At 43.1% G+C, this 22,756-nt stretch overlaps 1 protein-coding gene across 2 annotated transcripts in view; it reads right to left on the minus strand.

Annotated features, from left to right (window-relative positions):
* Positions 1-234: 234 nt before the first annotated feature.
* Positions 235-22,756, minus strand: part of LOC126395574 (WD repeat-containing protein 7) — a 142,566-nt gene continuing 120,044 nt past the window's right edge. Inside the window, exons 25-30 of one of the 2 annotated variants that reach the window (XM_050053147.1) lie at positions 19,443-19,560; positions 19,044-19,193; positions 18,824-18,906; positions 15,786-15,885; positions 7,226-7,330; positions 235-3,471 (exon numbers count right to left, since the gene is read on the minus strand). In XM_050053147.1, coding sequence (XP_049909104.1) covers positions 3,268-3,471; positions 7,226-7,330; positions 15,786-15,885; positions 18,824-18,906; positions 19,044-19,193; positions 19,443-19,560 — 760 coding nt within the window. In that variant the 3' untranslated portion in view covers positions 235-3,267. The remainder of the gene's footprint in view (positions 3,472-7,225; positions 7,331-15,785; positions 15,886-18,823; positions 18,907-19,043; positions 19,194-19,442; positions 19,561-22,756) is intronic. The other variant, XM_050053146.1, reaches the window with a different exon arrangement.

A 22,756-nucleotide genomic window follows, 5' to 3' on the forward strand; every position in this document is an offset into this window, starting at 1 on the left:
TAAAATTCAATCTGATTCTGACAGAAAACTGTCACTCTATAAATATCATATCTGTATATTATGGACACCCATTTCCCTAAGTGAGGTTAAAAAAAAAAAAGATCCTGTACTTGATTATGATGAGAAACTTGATCAAAAAAATGAAGTAGCATCTCAAAATAATGTAAATCTTTCTCAGAATAACAAATTAGTTTATCAAAGTCAAGACAGAGCTTCTTAAATTAATGATGTAGTATCTCAAGTAATGTCTTCGTATCTCAAAATGAAAATGAGAACTGATACTGAGTTAATATTTTAAGGAAGCGTTTCGTTAGTTTGAAAAATTGTTGGGAAACAAAGTCATTTTAAGAATTTATGTCATTTTGAGAAACAGTCATTTTGAGGCTTGGTCATTATTTTTGCGATAGTAAGTCATTACTTTGAGAAACTAAGTTGTCATTTTTAGAAACGTTATTTTGGTAAACAAAGTCATTTTAAGAAATTATGTCATTATGAGATACTAAGTGATTAGCTTTAGAAACTAAGTCATTATTTTGAGATAGTAAGTCTTTAATTTGAAATATAATTATATATATAATTATATAATATTTTTACGGAACTACTCAATTTTCAGATACTAAATCATTATTTTGAGAAACTAAGTCATTACTTGGAGAGACTGAGTCATGAAATTTTGAGTCATTATTTTAATACTAAGTCATTATTTAGAAAAAGTTTCTCATCTTGACTGACAGGATCATTTTTCTTTAATTACACTGGCAGAAATGGCCTTCCATTGTTTATATATCTCTTTCTGCATAAAACTCTGAAAACAATTATAACATTTTAAAAATAAAAAAGGTCCTACACAGCAGTAAGGTGTGCTGTGCAAAAATGTGTCCAACCATAAAGAGTCACGCTGGATAGCCTCCAAGCTTGAGTCAAAATAACTGACACCTGACAGAGACCTATTGTTTCTCTAAACTAACCATGTGAAGATGTAAATGAATACTGTGATATTTTTATATTTTCTCCTAAATATAAAGTTTTAAAACAGAAAATTCACTCATGTGAAGAACTAGTCAGTGCCAGGCAGACAATCATGTTAGCCACAATGAATACACCAAACAGGATCTACGCTCACTGTACAAGATTAACAGACTACATTACCCAGCAGCTCTGAGGAGCGAGATATATATTTATATATATACTGTACATGTACGCACTGGGAGCAGAATGGATGAAAGCTGCAAAGATGAAGAGAAGCCTGTACACCTATTAGTGAAGTATAAAGCGACAGAGAAGAAAAAGAAAAGGTTCACTTGGGAACATGTCGACAGAGGGAACCATGGGAACTATGGAGGAACCACTCGACAGACAAAAGTGACTCTAAGAGGCCGAACAAAGCTGATGTTGTACTCACACTCAATGCAAAGTGAAAGCGAGGAGAGAAAGAACTTGACCTAAACTTGAACGATTAGCAAAATACCTTTTGCCCCTATTTAACAGGACCAGGTGCTACGGAGCCACGGAAACTAAACTCAAAAACAAAACTGAAGCCCCTGTCACACACACACTGCGACCCTGAACTCATCTAGACGTAACTCGAAGGAGCTCTGCGTGAGAACGCAAATGTCCCAATCAGTTGGACTGGATGAATGATGGACTTCACCCTGCTAACTCCCCAGCACAAAATCTGCGTAATGTCCAATTGAGGCCATGTGTGAATAGAGCACGTCATCTTCCAGGGAATTTAAAGTAAGCGAGTGACATGTTGATGACATTTCTATCGAGCAACTGGTGCGAAACCAGAAGTATACAAACATCCGAGGGTCATTTACACAACGAAGCAAATGAAAATCTGGAGACACAGCGAGTTTCGGGAACTTCTGTCGGTAGGAGTCGAACCTGAAGTCGTCAGACAAATTCAAGGAACGGCACAAGACCCAGCGTAATCAATTAGGAACTAGCTTTGTAAACTATGATTTCTGCGGCATAATTTTTGCCTCCTACACACTTTACCCTGGTGCCAACCCTCGCCTAAACCACGCAGTATTTCCAGTCAGTGAGATTGTGTCTGACACGGACAGTCTCCTGTTGTGTGCTAGAATTCATACGAGAAAACGGCTCGAGTCAGGCTCTGCACCACAGAACGCCCTCTGTTAAATCATACAGTGTTGACGTTAATCCTTTAATATGTGACCAAAATCATATTATGGGTTTTCTCCTTTTTAATATCTGCTGTGACTCGGTGTGTAAAGGTTTACAGTGATCGTGCTTTTAGGACGAGCAGCCTAAAGTGAAAATGTGTGTTAGTGAAAATACACTTGGGTGTAAACACACACACACACACACACACACACACACACACACACACACACACACACACACACATTTCTGCATAAAGCTCAGAGAGGCTGAAAAAGCTATGAAGGTGTTATAAAAGTAAAAGCAAACACCAAAGAAGTCTCTCTCTCTCTCTCTCTCACACACACACACACACACACACAAATGCAGTGTGAAATGTGGAAAGTGTGTACTTGTGTTACAGAGGTCGGAGAGAACGTAAGCCTTTAAGAGCAGTGGAGAATTTCCTTAAAATATTTTAACCCGTCTGTTAGAAATAATTCATCCCAGCAAAGAAACATAATGAAATTAATTCTAGGTTGTTTAATTTTTTGAATCTGAAAACTGACAACGGGGCGAAGATTGACTCATGTTAGGTCCCTGTGTTCAATCCAATCAGTCACCTGCAAATTTAAAGATAAGACGATCGTATTTAGCACTGAAATAAACTAACAGCAACAGCTGGGACCCAAGATGGCGACAGAGAAGATCTGTGACATCAGCAAATAAATAGGAATGACGAGAAGGTGTTAACAAAATACATCAGTACAAATCATAATGTAAACGAGCCTTCTATCGCGGCTTTAAAATAAATTACACAGCGAGCTTCTTCATAATGATCACTATAAGACATATAAACAAAAACTGATCCAGTCTGGTCTCAGACCTGGACCTGAGCTGGGTTTTTACTTCTCTGGCCGAACTGCAACTCATTACATTTAGATTTAAAGACAAGCCTTTGAATGTATCTCAGTGAAACCTCAACGGAGCCTTTACTGTCAGCCTCACTTATCTCTACACTCATTAATAGTTGGACTCGGCAGCTCAGGATATGAACTTGAAGCTAAAACTAAAGTGACCAGTGACAGAGTCCATGCTGCAGCACTTCAAACCCTAAAACAAATACAACACGAAGGGCTTAGCTGAAGACACAGATCGGGTTTAGACCATGAAGCGGTGCTCCTTGCCGTCGTGGGCCATCAGGATGACGTTGCGGTTGGAGGTCCAGATGAGGCGGGCGAGCTTCAGGTGGTTCTGGGAGCCCGGGGACGCCGGCTGCACCGGAGGAACCTGGTAGGTCTTAATGCAGCGGAGCTGAGGGGCCGAGTTCAGCATCCCGATGCTGCCCAGCAGACTGGTGTTCATCTGAGGACGACAGGAAACACATGAAGCTGCAGATCACACTGAGAAGCATTAAACATCCAGGGTTCGACAAGTTTTATCAACTCCCTGATACTGCCAGCAATGTACCGTTCCACAAACATCCCGATTCATTTGCACCTTAGTTCAACATTTTACGAAAACAGTGAACAGTTCTTGTTGCTAGGTAACCAGAGCTCGAGTCTAAGGGCTCATTTATGCTCAACATTGGAGACGGAGACAGACGGAGCCTTCTGTCCGTACTCTGCGTTTATTTCATCTGTATCTGTGGACATTACTTGAAAGCCTGCAGATATGGACGAAGCAGAGCAGTACCACCGGAGATCGTAGAGGCAGTGTGGCGTAATTAAAGCGAGATACAACCGTCGGAGATGATGAAGAAATTTAAATAAAGGTGGAACGGAACAAATCGGTCATATATAATAATATACAGTAGGGATGTCAAAAGAACACGTATATCTCGATTAATTAATCACAGAGAAAGTAACGCATTAAAAAACCCTTTGACCGGCGCGTCATTAAAGGCCACAGTGGCTTTGTCACATGAGGCAGACGAGATGACGCTGCTTGGCCCCGTGGATGAAAAATTTATGTCCAGATGGAACTGTTGATAGGAGCACCATTCTCTGCAGTAAAGAATTTCCGTCCTATCGGAGAACTTCAACCCTGAAATATCATCTCAACACAAAGCATTTAGTAGAAAACCCAGAGGTCCGAGCTAGCACAGCCTCTGATGCTAACGCTAGCAGCCAGCCTCGTCAAGACACACTCAACCAGGCGTTCAAAGTGACTAAATTCCCTCCCTTACACAATGGACTGCAGACCAGTTTGGGTGGTGGAGGACAGGGGGCAATTGTGTCCAAAACTCAGCAGCTTTACTAAGACACATGTGCCAACATTCACTTGAGCTGAATTTTTTTAAAATACTTTCACAGCAACAGTTGAAGTATGCGATTAATTTAGATAAATTCATCACAGATCGCTTTTTTAATCGCTTGACGGCCCTAATATATAGTGATATTTGTAAAAAGGGATGTATAATGGCTGCACAAACCTCCTCCGTCTACATCGCCACCTCCATTTAAAGACACAAATTACTCCACTGTCACCTCATTTGTCGTTTTGTGAAACCTTTGACTCCACCCTCTAGTGCCATCTATTGGTTGTATCTATGCCGTCATACACGACGCAGGGAAGTATGAGGACAGTGACGTATCTATTGTCTTACTTAAAGGGGGTATAAATGAGCCTTAACAGCGTCCCGTCGTCCTGGTGATGATAGAAAATAAGGGATGAAAAGCAATCCTCGTCAGGATGCCTCTGGGACGAAAGAGGTTGTGCTGCATGTATAACTTAAAACTAGGGCCCGACCGATTTAACTGGCCGATTATAGCCATTAGAGAAAAATCGGCAATTGACTGACACCGATGTTAACACTTATATTTTCATCACTAATAAAATGCAGGGAATATGGTGTTTTACTTAGAAATGATGTCCTTGTGTTACTTTTTGCACTATACCCTACCTCTGTTATATTGGCAATAATAAGAAGAACTCTGGTACTGTGAACATACATGTGAATGTCTTAATTCATACAGACTTTGCATGATTATTTTATTTCCCAGAGGTTTACTGCCTTTTTGCACATCATATTTTTGATTTATTTTGTGTTCAAATTGTTCATATGCTGCTTGTTCCACACAATTTCTGATAACAGAAGTATTTGAAAATAGTAAAATGTTCTTCCTTCAGTTTATATCTTTGTAGCGAGTGTTTGAACTATATTTAAGCCATCAAAAGCAGGTATTTCGGGGGGTTTTAAACTGAAAAACGTAAAAATGTAATCGGCCGATTTATCGGTTATTGGGTTTTTTTATTCCATAATATCGGTTATCGGTTATTGGGTTTTTTTATTCCATAATATCGGAATCGGCATCGGCCCCAAAAAATCCATATTGGTCGGGCCCTACTTAAAACTACTGCTTAGCAAGTGACAAACTGAACTGAGCGCTGAGTACACTGCAGCGTGTCTTGATGCTGTTATTAGAGTTATCACTGAGAGGAGGGGCCTTTCCAAAACTGGACCCTACTCAGACTGCCACTCAGTTTGTAGTCACCTTCTCAGCTGAATGAAGCACCCTATATTAAAGGGATAGTGCACCCAAAAATGAAAATTCAGCCATTATCTACTCACCCATATGCCGAGGGAGGCTCAGGTGAAGTTTTAGAGTCCTCACAACACTTGTGGAGATCCAAGGGGAGAGGAGGTAGCAACACAACTCCACCTAATGGAGGCTGACGGCGCCCCAGATTCAAACGTCCAAAAACATATAATTGAAACCACAAAATATCTCCATACTGCTCGTCTGTAGTGATCCTGTAGCTACAGCTTTAGCTGTAGTGAGGCTAAAAACAGAGTTCAAATGACGTTTTTCCAAACAGCTTTTTATGTCGGGGCTTCAGGACACTTGGATCACTACAGACGAGCAGTATGGAGATATTTTGTGGTTTCAATTATGTGTTTTTGGACGTTTGAATCTGGGGCGCCGTCAGCCTCCATTAGGTGGAGTTGTGTTGCTACCTCCTCTCCCCTTGGATCTCTGCAAGTGTTGTGAGGACTCTAAAACTTCACCTGAGCCTCCCTCGGCATATGGGTGAGTAGATAATGGCTGAATTTTCATGTTGGGTGCACTATCCCTTTAATGTGTAGGGTGTAAACACAGCGGTAAGCTTTGGGACAAACTTCCCTCTCTGCAGCAGAAAAAGGAGCTGTCATTATGTCAGGTAAGTAAAATGACTCCCATTTTATGTTCTTTATATGTATCTTATATTATCCTTTTGCCATTAAAATAAATAAATGAATCGATAAATAAGTAATAAATAAACTAATAAATAAATAACACACAAAAGGGAATAAAACTTTTCCCTGAGATTCAACGGTGATATTGTTTGTCTTTTACTTTTGGAATCATGCTCTCATTGTTCATTCTGATGTTTATAAGCTGCTCATTTCTGTAACAGTTAACTGTGATGACACGACTGTGTGTCAGTGTCGTCATATATGCAGATTGTTGGATGAAATCTGGTCACAAACTGTTCTGTCAACACTGAAATAGAAGTTACTGAACATTTTGGTAAGAAGACCCTCATCGCTGCTTCCTGTCAGTGATGCTGAACCCTCTGAGGAAACATCGAGTTAACCCGTGAAGCTCCTGACGATGCGTCCTGTGTGTGTGTGTGTGTGTGTGTGTAGGAAAAACACAGCAACCAGAAACTCTATCGTTTCCTGAGATGACACCGCCCCTCCCACACTCACACACACACACACACACACACACACACCGACAGAGCGTCTGCCAGCTCATCACCACAGCAGCCGTCTTGCCGGCGCGCTCGCAGCGGTTTATGCTTACAGTAATGCCATTAGTGTGTGTGTGTGTCTGCAGACAGTCGTGTCAGAGGTCGTAAAGACCTTTCATTCAAAATAACAGTTCTGGGAAGAAGACGAGAAGTGTGTCTGTCTGAGTGAGTGTGTGTGTGTGTGTGTGTGTGTGTGTGTGTGAGAGAGGCTGCATATGATAAACAGAAGATTAAAAATAAATAAATAAATACATGATATAATTACTGACAGCGCCCGGCTCGTCTGTGCGTTGTTGTCATCACCTCACATTATTGTAAATGTTATTTTTCCCACAGAAACAGCATCACTGTCTAAAATGGTTCTGTAGGTGTCACGTACCTGCCAGAAGGAGATGTGGCTGTCAGCGTTGGAGTATGTTGCCAGGTAACGGCCATCAGGGGCGAAAGACACGGCTGTGATCGGACCCTTATGACCGTGGATGTTCTGGAGGGACAGGAAGTGAAAGAGACTCATTAAACCAGATCAGGAGCTGAAAACTTTTCCAAAATAAAAAATGTAGACTCACACAGAAGTAAATTGCTCTCAATCAACCAGCCGTACACACAGCTGTAGCTGAGATAGCTGCAGGTGATATGATGAGGACGAGATTAAACATAAGTTAAGAGACAGATAACACTCTTCTTACGTTGTTTGACAGTTTCACAGATTGTGTTATTTTTGCAGGCTGCATGGTGTTCTCTGCAATGCCAAACAAAAGTGCATTGATAAAGTTAATTTGAAATCATTTATGAGTGATTAATGTCGTCATTTTAATTTACATTCATCTGCCTGTTAGTGATGGTTTGTCATCCTGTGAAGAACTTTGTAAAGTCAGTTCAACACGAGCACGATGAATGAATCATTGATCATCCTTCTGACGTTGTTCTGACGGCCTGTGACGTTTCCAACAAGCTCTCGAAGCAACTTGGACTCTTCCTGCTTTATTCATTTTGCTGAATGCAAACTGATTTCCTCTGGTTACCTTATATAGAATATAACTCTCCTGTCTGAACGTGTCTCTGAATGTTTCCATTCCAGTCTCCAGACTTCTCATATCTTGCTCTGGTGTTAGTGGTTCGTTATTGACGGGCACTCTGCGATAAAAAGATGGTTTACGTGACGGTGTGTGTGCTGCTCATCTGGCCTACAATTTCATCAGTTTATGAAGTGTAACGCAGTGTTATTGAGGTTTCACAGAAGCTTCTCACAGATGAAAAACAGTCTGGAACAAAAAGCCACTTCATAGTTTAAAAGAAAAAACCCTCAGAAGTATCTCACGCAGGATCGTTCCTCATCAGCCACGGCGGCTAAAACAGGTGCCAAACTGCAGCAGCAGCTCCAGGTTCAGACCCAGACTTCAATAAATTCTGTTTTGTGATAAAGACAAGATGAAGAACAAATTTTGGTCCTTGCTGAAATTTCATCGAGGCGTCTCAGAAAAACTCGTTTTGCCGCCGCACCGCCCAGATTTTCCTTGACAGTAAGTGTTTGGTTTGGACGAGATAATTCCATCAGATGAGGGGCAGCTTCTGGTCCAACAGATGCTGCCGTTCGCCTCCAGAACTCAGGGGACGAAATAAAGCGACGCCGCGACGCGTGTAACGCAATAAACTGTCCCACCAGATGCAGGGTGTGTAACGCAATAAACGCCCCCCAAGAAATCCCCTCCCCGCCTCTGCCTGCGACTGGGATTACAAACTCTCACCTCCAGATGAGATTAAGATGCGTTGCCTCGGGCTTCCAGACCATGAAATAATAACCCGTCTGTGGCGATTAAAGCAGAAAAAAATAATAACGCAATGAAATGAAAATCTCATCTTTTTAATTCGTTCTCTCCCTCCTGCTTTTAGGGGAAATCCTATTAGATTCCAGCAGTGGTGGCTGAGAAAAAAAGCCACATTATTTTGATTTCTTTCCAGCCTTTATCTCTGTCTACCTCTTTCACCTCTTCGTGATCCCTTTTCTCAACCTTCTTTCCATCCTTCACCCCTGTCAGTCTTTCTCCTCCATTATTTTCTCTTTGGCGAGATCCCAAATCACATTTCCCATCACTGCGGTTGTTAAAGGCAAAAATGAGAAGAGCAGACGCGGTTTGTCTGCAAACGTTCACAGCATCAAATCAAAGGATCTTCAAGCTGTTGAGAATTAAATATGACACCAACATCCAGGTTTTTAAGATCTACATTACTGAGCTCCAAATGCTTTTTAAAAACCTGTAATCATTAAAATCATTTGGCCGATGCATTTGGGGTTTCGTGTCTCCTTCAAGGACAGTTCGGCATGTGGAGCTGAAGACTAATTAACCTGCTTCCACCTGAGCTACAGCTGCCAGACTGATGTACAGTTGACACTTCAGACTTATTCTTCTGACTTTTCATCCATTCATCCATTTTCATCCGCTTATCCGGGGCCAGGTCGTGGGGGCAGCAGGCCAAGCAAAGCATCCAAACATTCCTCTCTCCGGCGACGCTCTACAGCTCCTCCTGGGGGGCCGTAAGGTGTTCCCAGGCCAGATGAGATATGTAATCCCTCTTTCTTCTTATCTTTTGCGTTCCTCTCATCTTCGCATTCTATCTTGTTACTCTAACTGCCTTCCTAAGCTTTTCAAGTATTTGACCGATTTCAATAGGCCGAGATGCAGTTTGCCCCAGAGTGGTCAGGTAGACGACAATCGTTGTCATGAAGCTCCAAGAGGACCCAAGAGGGCAGAGCACACCTTGCACACCCTTAGTGTTTGGGTTGTTGAAAGCTGCAGGCTGGCAGCGAGTTTGGGTCTACCCTGGAGTCTCCCACCTCTTCTGACTTTATTTTATGTTTATTTCATTCTTCTTCTTCTAATTATTATTATTATTATAGGTATCTTGATCATACGTTATCAAGATGGCAGCATACACAGATGCAGCGACTCTGCTCTCCATCAAGCTAATGTGTCTGCTTGTCTGTGAATTTCTGTATGTAGCACTGGAGACACCACATTTTATTGTACAGCTGTGCAGTTATGATGCAATTTAGAGTCACCAATTAACCTGCATGTCTTTGGACTGTGGGAGGAAGCTGGAGCACCTGGAGGAAACCCACGCTGACACGGGGAGAACATGCAAACTCCACACAGAAGGGCTCTGCCACCTCGAGGTTCAAACCAGGAACCCTCTTTCTGTGAGGTGACAATGCTAACCACTGCACCACCGTGCCGCCTGCTACAGAACATTCAGAGTAGAAATACTGTAGGCTGTACTACAGGGTCATTTGTGTCGGCCTGCCACAATTACAACATCTGACGCCACATATTGATTTTCTATTTTCAGAGCTGGAGAATGCTGTTGGAATACATATAACGTTTTATGCTCCACACTCTCACAGTGCAGAGAGTACTCTGGGCACAGACGGAGCAGCAGAACGCCAGGCGCAGTAGAAATGAAACTTAACCATTCATTGCTCTGGGTCTTAAAGTTTGCTCAGACTTAAAATCAGCTGCGTCTCTCATCCATCGATCTGATCTGATGATCGGACCAACTGATCAATTATTAACCCCACAACTCAAAACTCAAGAACTCCTGAGGAGTTTGGTCTGTGCTGCGTTCATGGACCCTCAGAAACCTTCACATTTACTGACGGGACACGGACTGATGGGCTACACAGGCTGCAACAAATAAAAACACTGTACTATGAATGCTGTAGCAGACAAAACAACAAAATCTAATTCTAGTTGCACTTAAATATAATTCAGTAATCCTTTTAGAATGAGCTCTGACCACACATACTATCTGGCCAAGCAGAGCTGCTGTTGCTGCTACAAGAGTTGGACTTTATTATTCATGTATTCATTCATTCACACCCTCAAAATGTCTTCAAATTGTGATAGAGAAACTCTCATTGTTACAGCAGCACACAAATGAGCTGTGAGGTGGAATATGATTTTTATAATTTAAAGACACAATCAGGAAATAAAACTATTGATTGGAAAATGTAATGAGTTCATGAACGCATCATCAAATGCAATTAAATGAACCTGTAGTAGCTGATGAATATATTCATTAATAAATCATAAAAATAAATAAATAAATAAATAAAACTCCAACAGTGTACAAGCATTGTGTCGTCACGCTCCAGGCTCCGTGCAGTGTCTCCACTTAGTGTGAAATATTGGAGCAATTCTGCAGCTGACAGTAACATGAAAACTGTACAATCAGAGTGCAGGGCTGCCAGAGCAACACGCCAAGAGACGTTATAAACACTCTGTGATTAACTTTAATCTGGATTCACTGCATGTGACTGTATTTACACTGTTTAACAACATGATGTGAGGATAAAGTGGTGAAGAGAAAGACTAAAGGTGCAGAATAAAAACATGTATGTATAAAGAGAGAAACAGGTTGCAGAGTAGAACTGTTTAATGTGCATCAAATATTGATGCCTCCATATATATTTTGATCAGTGTGTGTGTGTGTGTGTGTGTGTCACGGTGTACTGCCGACCAAATCAATCAGCCTATCAGAGAGCAGTGAAGCACACTGAAACCATTTACAGCACTCTGTACTTCAATACACCTGACGCCTGGGGCACTCGACTGTGTGTGTGTGTGTGTGTGTGTGTGTGTGTGCGTCACACAGAAGGCTCATCCCATCTTATTTCCATCCCATGTGACTACGACTGGCTGCTCTTAAATCCCGCCTCTTCCTTGAATAGCCAATGGAAGGATGTTTTCACAGAGAGATGCATCACCCACAGATTGTGTAATTAAGAAAGACACTTTGGTTCAAAACTCGTGAAACGTGCACTGCATACTCAAGTACTTTCTATCGATGTGTTTGGTACACTGAGCTGCGTCATGAGGGAACGCCACGTGGGCCAATGCCGGAGCAGATCCAGCAGGAGGGAGGCTGGGCCTGCTGAAGCTTACAAACATAACCTCATACTCCTCCTAGGCGATGCCAGGACCCTGCTTATCGGTTGCAGCCATGGATAGTATATAAAGATGGACGACATAAGTGGATCAAGAAAGTGAAGCCAAAACATCTCCATTGCCCCCTGGTGGCTGGCTGCAGTATAGGTCATAAACCACGCCCCCTCCTTGTTAGTGGATGGGACATGGGCCGAAAGATGGTTTCTGCCATTTTCAGTCGTTCTCATCACGCTGATGTTTGTTCAAGTGTATTTTTATGCCTCCTGTTGGAAACAGCCATGGCCAGAGGCATTATGTTCTCAGGTTGTCTGTCCGTTCATCCGTACATCCATCCGTCCCATCCTGAACACGATATCTCAAGAACACTTTGAGGAATGTCTTCAAATTTGGCACGAAGGCTGACTTGGACTCGAGGATGAACTGATTAGATTTTGGTGGTCAAGGGTCAAAGGTCAAGATCGCTTTGACCCTGCATCCATCTCATTCTCGTGAACACGATATCTCAAGAACACCATGGGCGGCACTTCTAGTTCTGATAAGTTTGGCTTTACCTAGTTATTCGATGCTTAAAAAGACTGTTTGACGTCATGATTGAGAGCTGTGTGAGCCAATCAGTGTGCTCGCAAGCAATGGCTCTGCTCGCAATTGGTCGGACAGGTGTTTGGGTGGGAGCTTGATACCACAGTGATTGCTACTGTGCAGATTCTGGCTCCAAATGACATCAGCAGGGCAAGATGGCAGCTGCCGTATCGGAGATATTTTGGCTTCATTTTTGTACAGTGGGAGGAAGTGGAGACGTGTTGTCCATCTTTATATACAGTCTATGGTTGCAGCTGACAAATACACACAGGAGGATTCAAACCAAACTAACAGTCATGATAAGTGCTGATGCAAACTGTTATGCTGGATACACGCACTTACTTTTAACTGTGTGTTTGCCTGTTACATTGTGGTTACTGTGTGGTTAGATTAAGACACAAAACCACTTAGTTATGATTAGGTAAAAGTTTAGATCATCAAAAGCTGCTGGAAAAACAGCAACGACACGCTAAATACATCCATGGCTTTTGCGTTACTGATGTCAGAGTTAGGCTTGTGCCGATTTCCGGTTTAACCGGTTCGGTCCGGTTTAAAAGCTCCACCCGGTTTAATTCACGTCAACCGGATAAACCGGGTGGGGGTGGGGGTTGGGGGGGAGCTTTTCACATCAGCGGCGTGTCAAGGAACTATATTCAACTTATCTTGCATTGTAACATGCATTATGACAACTTAATAAGGTTTATGTATGTTTTTAAATGAAGTGGAGGAGCCTACAAGTGTTTTGTTTAGTTTGTCTCAGAGGCTCCGCGGACTGCGGACTCCGCAGCTCCGATCAGCTGTCTACTGCTGCTGCAAGAGAAGTGTCCTTCTGCTTCTTCTTCTTGTGTAACCTTGTGTGTATTGGTGGTTAATACAGCATTATCGCCACCTAGTGGATTGGAAGCGCATCAGACCTATAATGGGCTTTTACTGGGAAAAATAGCTCACATGCCACCCCCAGTGGTAAAATTAGGTATATAATTCGATATATTGGTTCGGTTAGATATTTGGCTTTAAATCAAACCGGTTGGAAAATTTTCAAACCGGCACAAGCCTAGTCAGAGTCCTGCACTATGTCAGGTAGCCACAGATACCCAATGGGTATTTTGAAAGTTAGTGACGCTAGTGTAACCTTTGACCTCGTCGTCACATTGGTCACCGACGTGGAGGACTCCAGCCATGAAACTTTGCAGCCCAAGGATGAGGTGCAGCCTACATGGAGTTCAAGACACCCAAGGAGGATCCTTTGGAGGTTTGATGGTGGTGGAAGGAGCATGCTAACATGTTTTCACCATCCAGTCAAAGAGACGTCTCCTCCGCTGGATTTGTGATTCAAGAACGGAGAGCCCAGCTTAATGTGAGGGACTGGAGCCCGGGTGGGTCTGAGTGATGTAGCTAATCTACCTTGCAGCGTATACATTGCACAGACATTGGCCCCTTCAGTAGAGGAGTGTGGAAACACCTCACTGGTGACAAACTTTGCACAGATACAAGTCAGTGTAGTCAAGGTCAGACATTTGAGGAGGTATTGACATTATGAAAATACATTTTTGAGAAGGGTTAGGACTTAAAGGTATTCACAGATTGTGGTGCCCTCCAGGCGTGGACCATAGACCCTATATGCTGCCTCCTTATTGCTCTTTGTCCCCAACTAAGAAGCTAGTGTCAGAGGATCTGACTGATTTAAGGGGAGCATGCATTAAGAGCATGTTGTTATGAGCAAGTGTTCAGTCCATAAACACCAATAAAAGGATCTTAAAGTCTATTCTAACACTGACAGGCAACTGATGGAGAGACTTTAGGGACAGGTGAGACGTGTGCTCTCCTCAGCTTATGGCTAGCTAGACCGGTTAGCCTCCGACAGGCTGTACAGTGGGAGGTGTCACCTCTGAGGCGGAGCTACACCTTCAGTTACAGAGCGTGTTCTCTGGTGTCGGTGCTCACAGAGAGAAACAGATGCAGACAGAGAGAAAGATCAGTCAGATTGTTTCTTTGTGTTCAATTAGTAGACTCAGTAGAGTCTGTTAAAAAAGCAGAGCAAGCAGCTGGACACACACACACACAGACACACACACACACAAAGTAATACAGCTGACAAAGGGCTGTTCACGGAGGCTGATCAAAGCTGTGGCAGATGGTCATGCAGGGACTAGCTGGCTACGGTTGGACACATACACACACTAACACACACTTACACACAAATGAATTATGAACAAAAACTCTGCCTCTCCTCTGCTTCCTTCCCGTCTCCTTTCTATCCTCCCTTATCTCCTCGTTTCCTTCTTTTATCTCATCAGCCCTCTTGAAGACCAGCTCTCACTTCGCTTCTTCTCTATTTAATTCTCTCAGGTGGAAATTAAAGTGTTTCGATGAGTCAAAAATCCTTCAAATGACTGAGCGAGGCTCCTCGTACAGATTTGACATTAATCGTTTATATAAGGAGCAGATTATTTTCACCCAGATTTATTTGTTGGCGTATCAAAGTAGGGTGCACACTCAAAAAGGTGACAGGGATAACGTGGGTATCTCCAAGGTAAATATCGCACTATATTTGTCTGCGCCTTGAGATAAACTGAGTTCTAGTTTTGCTGAAAAAAACAAGGCCTTGTAAACATGATTCAGTGAGTGCCAAGAAGTACCTGAATCGATAAGACTCAGAACTAATCAAACCTAAAGACACCCAGTCGTGTTAATGAAGATGATCGCTTTCTTACATTTAAAATAAAATGACTGATACAGTTCCAGTTCACACACACTTTTACATGCACATGCCCACACACTGTTTCCACCCTGCCACTATCTATTAAATGTTAATTACTACGAATACCACTCAAAGGAAAAGCGTCTGCTGTCTTTACCCTGCGCACACAAACATAAACACCTTCACACACACAAACACACAATCAAAGTAAATGTCGGGTGAACAGGGGCCACTGCTGTTATCAGATATAAATGACCCCCTCCACCAGACGAGACTGCTCAGGTTACTGCAAATCAATACGCAGCAAATTACCAACACACACACTCACACAGGAGTACACACAAACACATGCGCTACGCAATCTCACGCACACACGTGTGCAAAGACAAAAACGGGATTAAGTGAGTCATTGTTTCATCATTAATCAGTTACTGAGAGAAAAATCAGTGGAAGCAACACAGCTCCTCTCCTGATTCCCTCCTTCTGTTCTCCTCATTTCCCTTCACTGTTCCTGCTCTCCTCACCTCCTCCTCTCCTCTCCTGTCGTTAGAAGCTTTTCATAGATGGACAGAACTCAAACACAGGTAAACAACAGCTGGACAGATTATGGATGAATGGAGAAATCTGGCAAGCTTGACTTTGGCGTCAATCAACACCTGATCAGCTCCTGTGTCGATCAAACAACAGAGCTGCTGATGAACAGAGACTTAATGTACCTGACATTTTCCAGTGCGAACATCGTAGAGAGCCACTGAACCCTGGCGAGCTCCAACAGCGATGCGGTGGCTACGGTCACAGTAACCAACCATGTAGAACCTGAACAAGTGGACGACAAACGCACGTTAACATATCAACAGTCAGATGAGTGTCATTTAACAATTTAGCAAAGAGAGCAGGAAGATTTCACGAGACAAATAATTAACAATAATGCTGTGTTACCGTTTGTTCCTGTAAAACTAAACCACAAGAAACAACTGCACAGCATGTCTGTTCATTATTAGTAGTTGAAAATATGACTACATAAACAAACACCATCTTAAAATGAACATAGACATACAACCCCCTGTAGTTAAAGGGTAACTTGTGTATATTTAAACCAAGATCCTGTTATCCCATGTTTTTGTGTCTTCGTAAGTAGTGGGAACTAGGGTTGTCATGAGAACTGATACTTCGGTACCAAGTCGATGCCAACACGCACGTCTGTATCTGTTTTTTTTTTTTTTTTTCCGGCGCTGTAAGTACCGGATACAACTGTGCCCTCAGCGGGCTGTGTCGATTCCTGTCGGAACTGACGGGGGCAGTATACGCACGTCAGTCTGTGCCGAGGACGAGCGCCGAAGAACAACGCCTGTTCTCCATCGTCTTTGCTGGAAACAATGGCTTTTACAAGTGCTGTTGGAGCCACAACACCTCTGCTTGTTGAAAAGTCAGGTAGTAGGAGTCGTGTGTGGAGATATTTTGCATTTGAGGCAGATGAAAGTGGAGTTATTATAAACTCAGTGTGCAAACGGTGCCTCCGAAGTTTCCAGACCAAAGGAGGAAACACCTCAAACCTGGCTAAACACTTACAAGACAGACTTGTTTAAAGAATTCAAGGTGGGTGAGTTTCAATTTACCGTCACTTGTGTTATGTTGTACTTATGCTGAAACATACGTTACATTATTTGGGTTTGGGAGCCAGCTCACTACATTTATAGGAGCAGCTACTAGTACTCGCTACCTCGCGACCAAAGTCGGGCCGTCAGTGAGCGTCTTTCGCCCTAGTTTTTGCGGTGTGTCCCGCACCGTTGGCACTTCGGCGTTGGCAGCTTTTCGGCCGATTGAGCATGTTGAATCGGCAGCGGAGCTTGTCGGTGAGAGAGATCACTCTGATTGGCTGTTCAGGTTTTATTTACTCGCCCCTGTAGCGAGTGAATCTGCCTGTAGTGAAACCGGGGCTAACCGGTGCTTCCTCCTCAGGCTCCACTTCACTCAGCTGCCCCACAGACCCGCTGCTTCTTCCCACTTTAACCTGAACAACTAACCAGAGCTAGCTGGGAGCGGCTAGCGGAGCGTGAGCATGACCGGAGGGACGCACAGCCAGTTAGATCCGTTTGGATCCAACCGGAGCACCGAGCCCTGATTTGTTNTTCAAATGCAACTGACACAGGGCAACATGAGGCGACGTAAATAACGCAACAGTTGGCTTTCGTCGCCGCTAGTTCTTTGATGTCAGTTTGGTGTGTCCGCACCTTTACGTTATAACTTACCCTGTGACAGATGGCTTAGGTTGTGTGATGTTAACGATACCGTCTTTAATGTTACTTAACGTTGCGTTTCAAGCAATTTTTTATTTTAAGATTATTTTTTTTTTGGCATTTTGCCTTTAATGGACAGGACAGGTAAGCGTGAAAGGGGGCGAGAGAGAAGGGGGGATGACATGCAGCAAAGGGCCACAGGCTGGATTTGAACCCGGGCCGCTGCGGCAACAGCCTTGTACATGGGGCGCCTGCTCTACCACTAAGCCACCGACGCCCCGTTTCAAGCAATTATTATCGGACTAATTGTCTGTCAACATATCTGTAATTTCAAAGTTTGAAACAGTTTTAATAAATTAGTGAATTTATTATTTATTTATTTTTAGAAATACACGAGTTCTGTTTTTGGATTTTTATCGTGGTATTGAATGAGTATCGAGAATCGTGGACATTCACCGGTATTGGTATCGACTACTGAAATTCTGGTATCGTGACAAGCCTAGTGGGAACAACAGTTTTTGAAATTGGTCCAGTATGGAGTGAGAGTGCTGCAGCCAGCGGTGGCAATGACAACCAAGTGAAGACAACTAGCAGGGGATGTTGCACAACAGTCTGTAGATGCTGCCTTCTTTTCAGCCCCCTGTAGCCCACACAGCTCTCTTCCACAGAGTGTTTGATGGAATTCCCACTGGTGGCGCCTTTAATGCACTGGTATTTCTGTAACTGTCTGACATTCCAATATTCACACCCACTGCACCCAGTGATTGGCCGAACTTGTGGTGGTGAGAAAGCCAGCGGACAGGGTTTGAGTGTCTCTTTCAAGCTCTCCTTTTTCATTCTTTGCACAACAATTGTTGGCACTTTTCGTATCATTCATGGGGCAACTGTGGCTCAGAGGTAGAGTGGGTCATCCACTAGGTGGAAGATTGGAGTTTCAATCCCCATCTCCCTCGCTCGCATATGGAAGTATCCTTGGGCAAGACACTGAACTTTCCACGTTTTCACAATGTTGACGCATGTTTCTTGGTATAGAGCAAAACTACAAGCATCCCTCCTGAGCCTCAGCTTATGAAGAAGACACTGTGTTTAAATGTGTATCATCATTTATCCAGAGCACTTTGAGGGTTAACCTTTTGCCAGCTTGTCTTTCTGACAGCTATGAGGGGATGCCAAAGCAGATGACCCGGTGGGTTGGGGCTTCACCTGTGGCTGTGAGGTGGGCAAAGGCTCATCTTGGAATTAGGTTCAATCAAACACTGATTTGTCTGGTTTCCAGCGCTAGATTGTCCAGGATTGCTCTGAAGTCTAAATATAACACCTCATATAACTTTGTTGCTGTTTTTTGTGCAGTTTTTTGCAAACATGCACATATCCTAAAACACAAAGATGGCTGTACGTTGATATCTGTACCTTTGACACCCAGCGGTCAACCTTCAATAACTCCTCCCCAAGTCACCCCTCGCTGACCTTATAAGGAAACATGGAGGAGCTGTACACACCCATACACACACACTTACTTGCAAATAGCAGGGAAACACTCCTGCAGTCCTTTCTTCTTCACCAGAGACCCTTCGATACAGTACATGATGATATCCATCACCTGAAGAAGAGGAAGTGACATGTAAGAGAGAGGACGGAGGAGTAGTAGGAGGTGATGATACCTCCCATAATGTCTTTACCAGGACTGTGGAGAACACCATCTTTACAATCAGTAATATAACATGTGATAACGTTTACCTCGACCAGCAGATCCACGACGTCTCCAGGCATCTTCTCTATCAGGATGTCGATGACTCGCAGTATCTCAGTCTTGGCTCTGGCCAGAGTGGTGGTGTGAACGTTCTGCTGCGACTGAGAGTTCGCCTGAGCCGCGTTGTACCGATGAACCTGGAAAATAAAAACACATACAAATCTATCATTACTGGAGAAAGCATATAAGAGAGAAAAACACGCTGCATCTGAGACCATTACATTAGCAATGGGTTGCTAATGGGTTTTGGATACAGAAACGATACATGTTTCAATACCTTACTCTAAGAAATATCAAGTGTTTTATTTAACAAAAAGATACGAACTATGTCCTTAATGTGCTTCTAATCTGATGTTTGTGAAGATGTTTGAACAGTTCAGTCTCACCTCTCTTGCAATGGTGGTGATGAAGGCTGGAGGCCGGGCAGTGGCGATGAGAGAGAGGGCATGGCGGGCTGAGCGAGCAGAATCTGCCGGCGGGTTGAGGGGTAAACCCATGGTGATACTGTGGAGACAGAGAGCAGCAGAGTGTCATTTATATGCCTCAAAAGTATATCTTTTAAATCCAAAATACAGAGACATTTTTTGCTGGCCCATTTTTGGAGCTGTGTGGCACACTTATTATGAAATACATTCACTGTTGGTTTTTGTCTTTTCATGTTATTGACAATAACAAAAATATAGAGTATCACGAGACTTATCCTTTAAAGAGAAATTCTATAATGATCTAAAGAGGGAGAGATCTAAATAGCCGATGTTATAGAGAGGAAGAAAACAAGATTAAAGTGAGGGAAGCGGCAGAGAGGGAGAGATGGAGCCTTACTAATATATGGAGTGAAGAGATTAGCGGGCAGCTTATAATGTCAAGGCCGAGTCAATGGGAGCCATTCAGCAGACGACAGCATAATGGACTCCCACAATGCAACAGGAATTAGACACACACACCCTAACAGCTGGCCACACACCCCTCTGAGTGTGAGAGAGACAGAGGGGGTGAGCAGGGCCACCTTGTTAAGAAATGACTCTGGGGAGGGAGGCGGAGTGATGGGTGGACGGACGGCCGGGCTGCACGATTCATCTCCTCTGATTACAGATCACAGCTACAGCACCTGTAATTAATACCGGTAATATATTGGCAATATATCAGTGGTATTGAAATGTTTAATTTCATTTAGAGGGGCGGCTGTAATTGGAAACAGTCAGGATGTTGATATAAGGCAGCAGGAGAGCAGGGAGCTAATTGTGCCGAGAAGCACTGAGGTTAATAACCAACGTTTAGAGCATGTAATGAAATAATCTGGATTATTATTGCAGTCATAGGAGCACACACGCGCACACAGTGTCATTAATGAAATCAAAATCTGAAGCCACTTTATTAGGTACACCAATGTTATCTATTGCGATTCATTCCAACAGCCCAGCTATAAATTATAACCTTGCAAAGTTTATAATGTTCAGCTTTTAAATGTTTTAGTGAAGTCTTAGTTACTGTCTAATGAACAGCGTTGTTTTTGTACTACCTTCATGCAAACATGAGGGGTAAGGCCCTGATCGCACAGGAAGTGTTTTAGCGGCTGAAGGCGCCTTTTTGTAACTGTTTTTGTGTTGCAATGCACCTCACGTTTCTGCACTCCAGGCTCCCGGCGTTCAACTCCTCGAGTTGAAAAAAAAACTTCAACACAGAGCTGAAAAGTATCCTACGTCATCTCTGCTTTTTTCCCATTGTCTAATCAGATGATTTGAGAGGCGGGCCTTCTGTGGTGGTCACGACAACAAGTTTACAGTTGGTAAACAATGGAGGAGAAACTGGTGGAAGCGGTTGCTGGATACCCAGAGCTATAAACTTCACAGTAGACGGGTTACACAGGAAGGTCAGGATAAGGAGGTGATGGCATCGTTGCGTGGCTGTTAAAAATATTAAATATAAACATGTCAATGTCGGCATGTTTCGCTGTCTTTTAACATTTTGTTGACAATAATTAATCAAGAAAATAATGTGCAGATTAATCAACAATAGACATAATCATTAGTTGCAGCCCTACTATAAATGAAACTGTGTAAAACTAAGGATGGATCATGAGATCAGATTGTTGAAACTGTTCTACTACTGAATTTACAGCATGTTGAGCTGACAAGGAACACACACACACATATACACACGCAGGGTTCAGTGTGTGTGAACCTGGCAACATGACTGCATTCACAGCCAGTATCACGCTGACATTATCCAGTCAATACTGAGTCACACACATACACACAGTGAGGATTGGAAGTATTGATTTTTGTGTGTGAGGGAGGAGTGAATAACCTCGATCACATGATGAGAGCCACTGCTGCAAGGAACCAACACTGTGGAGATGAATTACTGACTGTTTACTGACTGACCAGTTTGCTCAGTGAGTTGCAGACGGCGTACCTGGATGGTTTACTGACTGGTTTCAGAAACGGACGACATACACACACATGTTGTGGGTCAACTGGACCAATTCATTTCAAAATACTGTCGGCCTTCTAGCTGACACTCCATATGCACACATTATGCATTCTCCATGTCTATCTCATCCTCCACTTCACCAAATTCGGCAGCATGCCTGTGCCCGTCCCTGATCATGATGCACGGTCCGGGTGTAGACCCATTCAAACAGACACGGGTTTGGTCCACGTCACTGTGTCAGTCTACTTGGAATATCATCGACTAACTGGTGTGTGAATGTCTGACAGAGTATCCGAATGGTTTTCTTACTGACTGGTTCAATGGCTGACTCAACCTTAAAGGGACAGATCACTCCAAAATCAGAAGTACACATTTTTCCAATACCTGTAGCGCTGTTTATCAATCTAAATTGCTTCAGTGTGAGTTGCAGAGTGGTGGAAATAGTGGGCCCATTAGTTGACTAATTAAAGACTTGGATTACTGACTGACGGCTCACAGACTTTGTTTTCATTTTAAACACTGACTGATATTTATGAGTCTACAACTTTATTTTCCTTGTATGTTTTTCTGAGAAGTGACCTGTAGTTTTCAGATCACTGTTTATCTGTGTGAAAACATCCTGTTGTGTTCATGAGTCGGCATCCATGGTGACAACAACACGTACTTATCTCTGCACGACACACACACAAACACACAGATTACTCAAACATTGATCTACCTCTGCATGACAAACACAGTTTTTCAAAAACACACATAAAGAATAAAGTGTGAATTTGACATGCAGGGATAAACACATCTCTTTACATTGTGTTTTTGTCCATCTCACACACAAACACATTAAAACATGCACTTATCTCTGCAGTGGCGACAACAAACACATCACACATCAGAGCCACATTCAGGTCAGCGAGAGGCCGTTAAATTCCAGTCCACTGCAGGACATCAGATACACACTGGATTTATACATTTACTGAAGGACTTTGGACGTACGGAAAGTTTCAGAGGCCTTTTCCAGTCCTGTTCTCTTATTTACGTACGGTACCTACTTCTTTCTTTAATCACTGAGAGATTTTTCCATATGAAAACAGACATTAAAGGGATAGTGCACCCAATAATGAAAACTCAGCCATTATCTACTCACCCATATGCCGAGGGAGGCTCTGGTGAAGTTTTAGAGTCCTCACATCCCTTGCGGAGATCGACGGGGGGAGCGGCTAGCACACCTAATGGCAGACGGCGCCCCAGACTAACGTCCAAGAACACAAAA

The sequence above is a fragment of the Epinephelus moara genome, chromosome 9 (genome assembly GCF_006386435.1).
Source record: "Epinephelus moara isolate mb chromosome 9, YSFRI_EMoa_1.0, whole genome shotgun sequence".
Lineage (NCBI taxonomy): Eukaryota > Metazoa > Chordata > Actinopteri > Perciformes > Serranidae > Epinephelus > Epinephelus moara.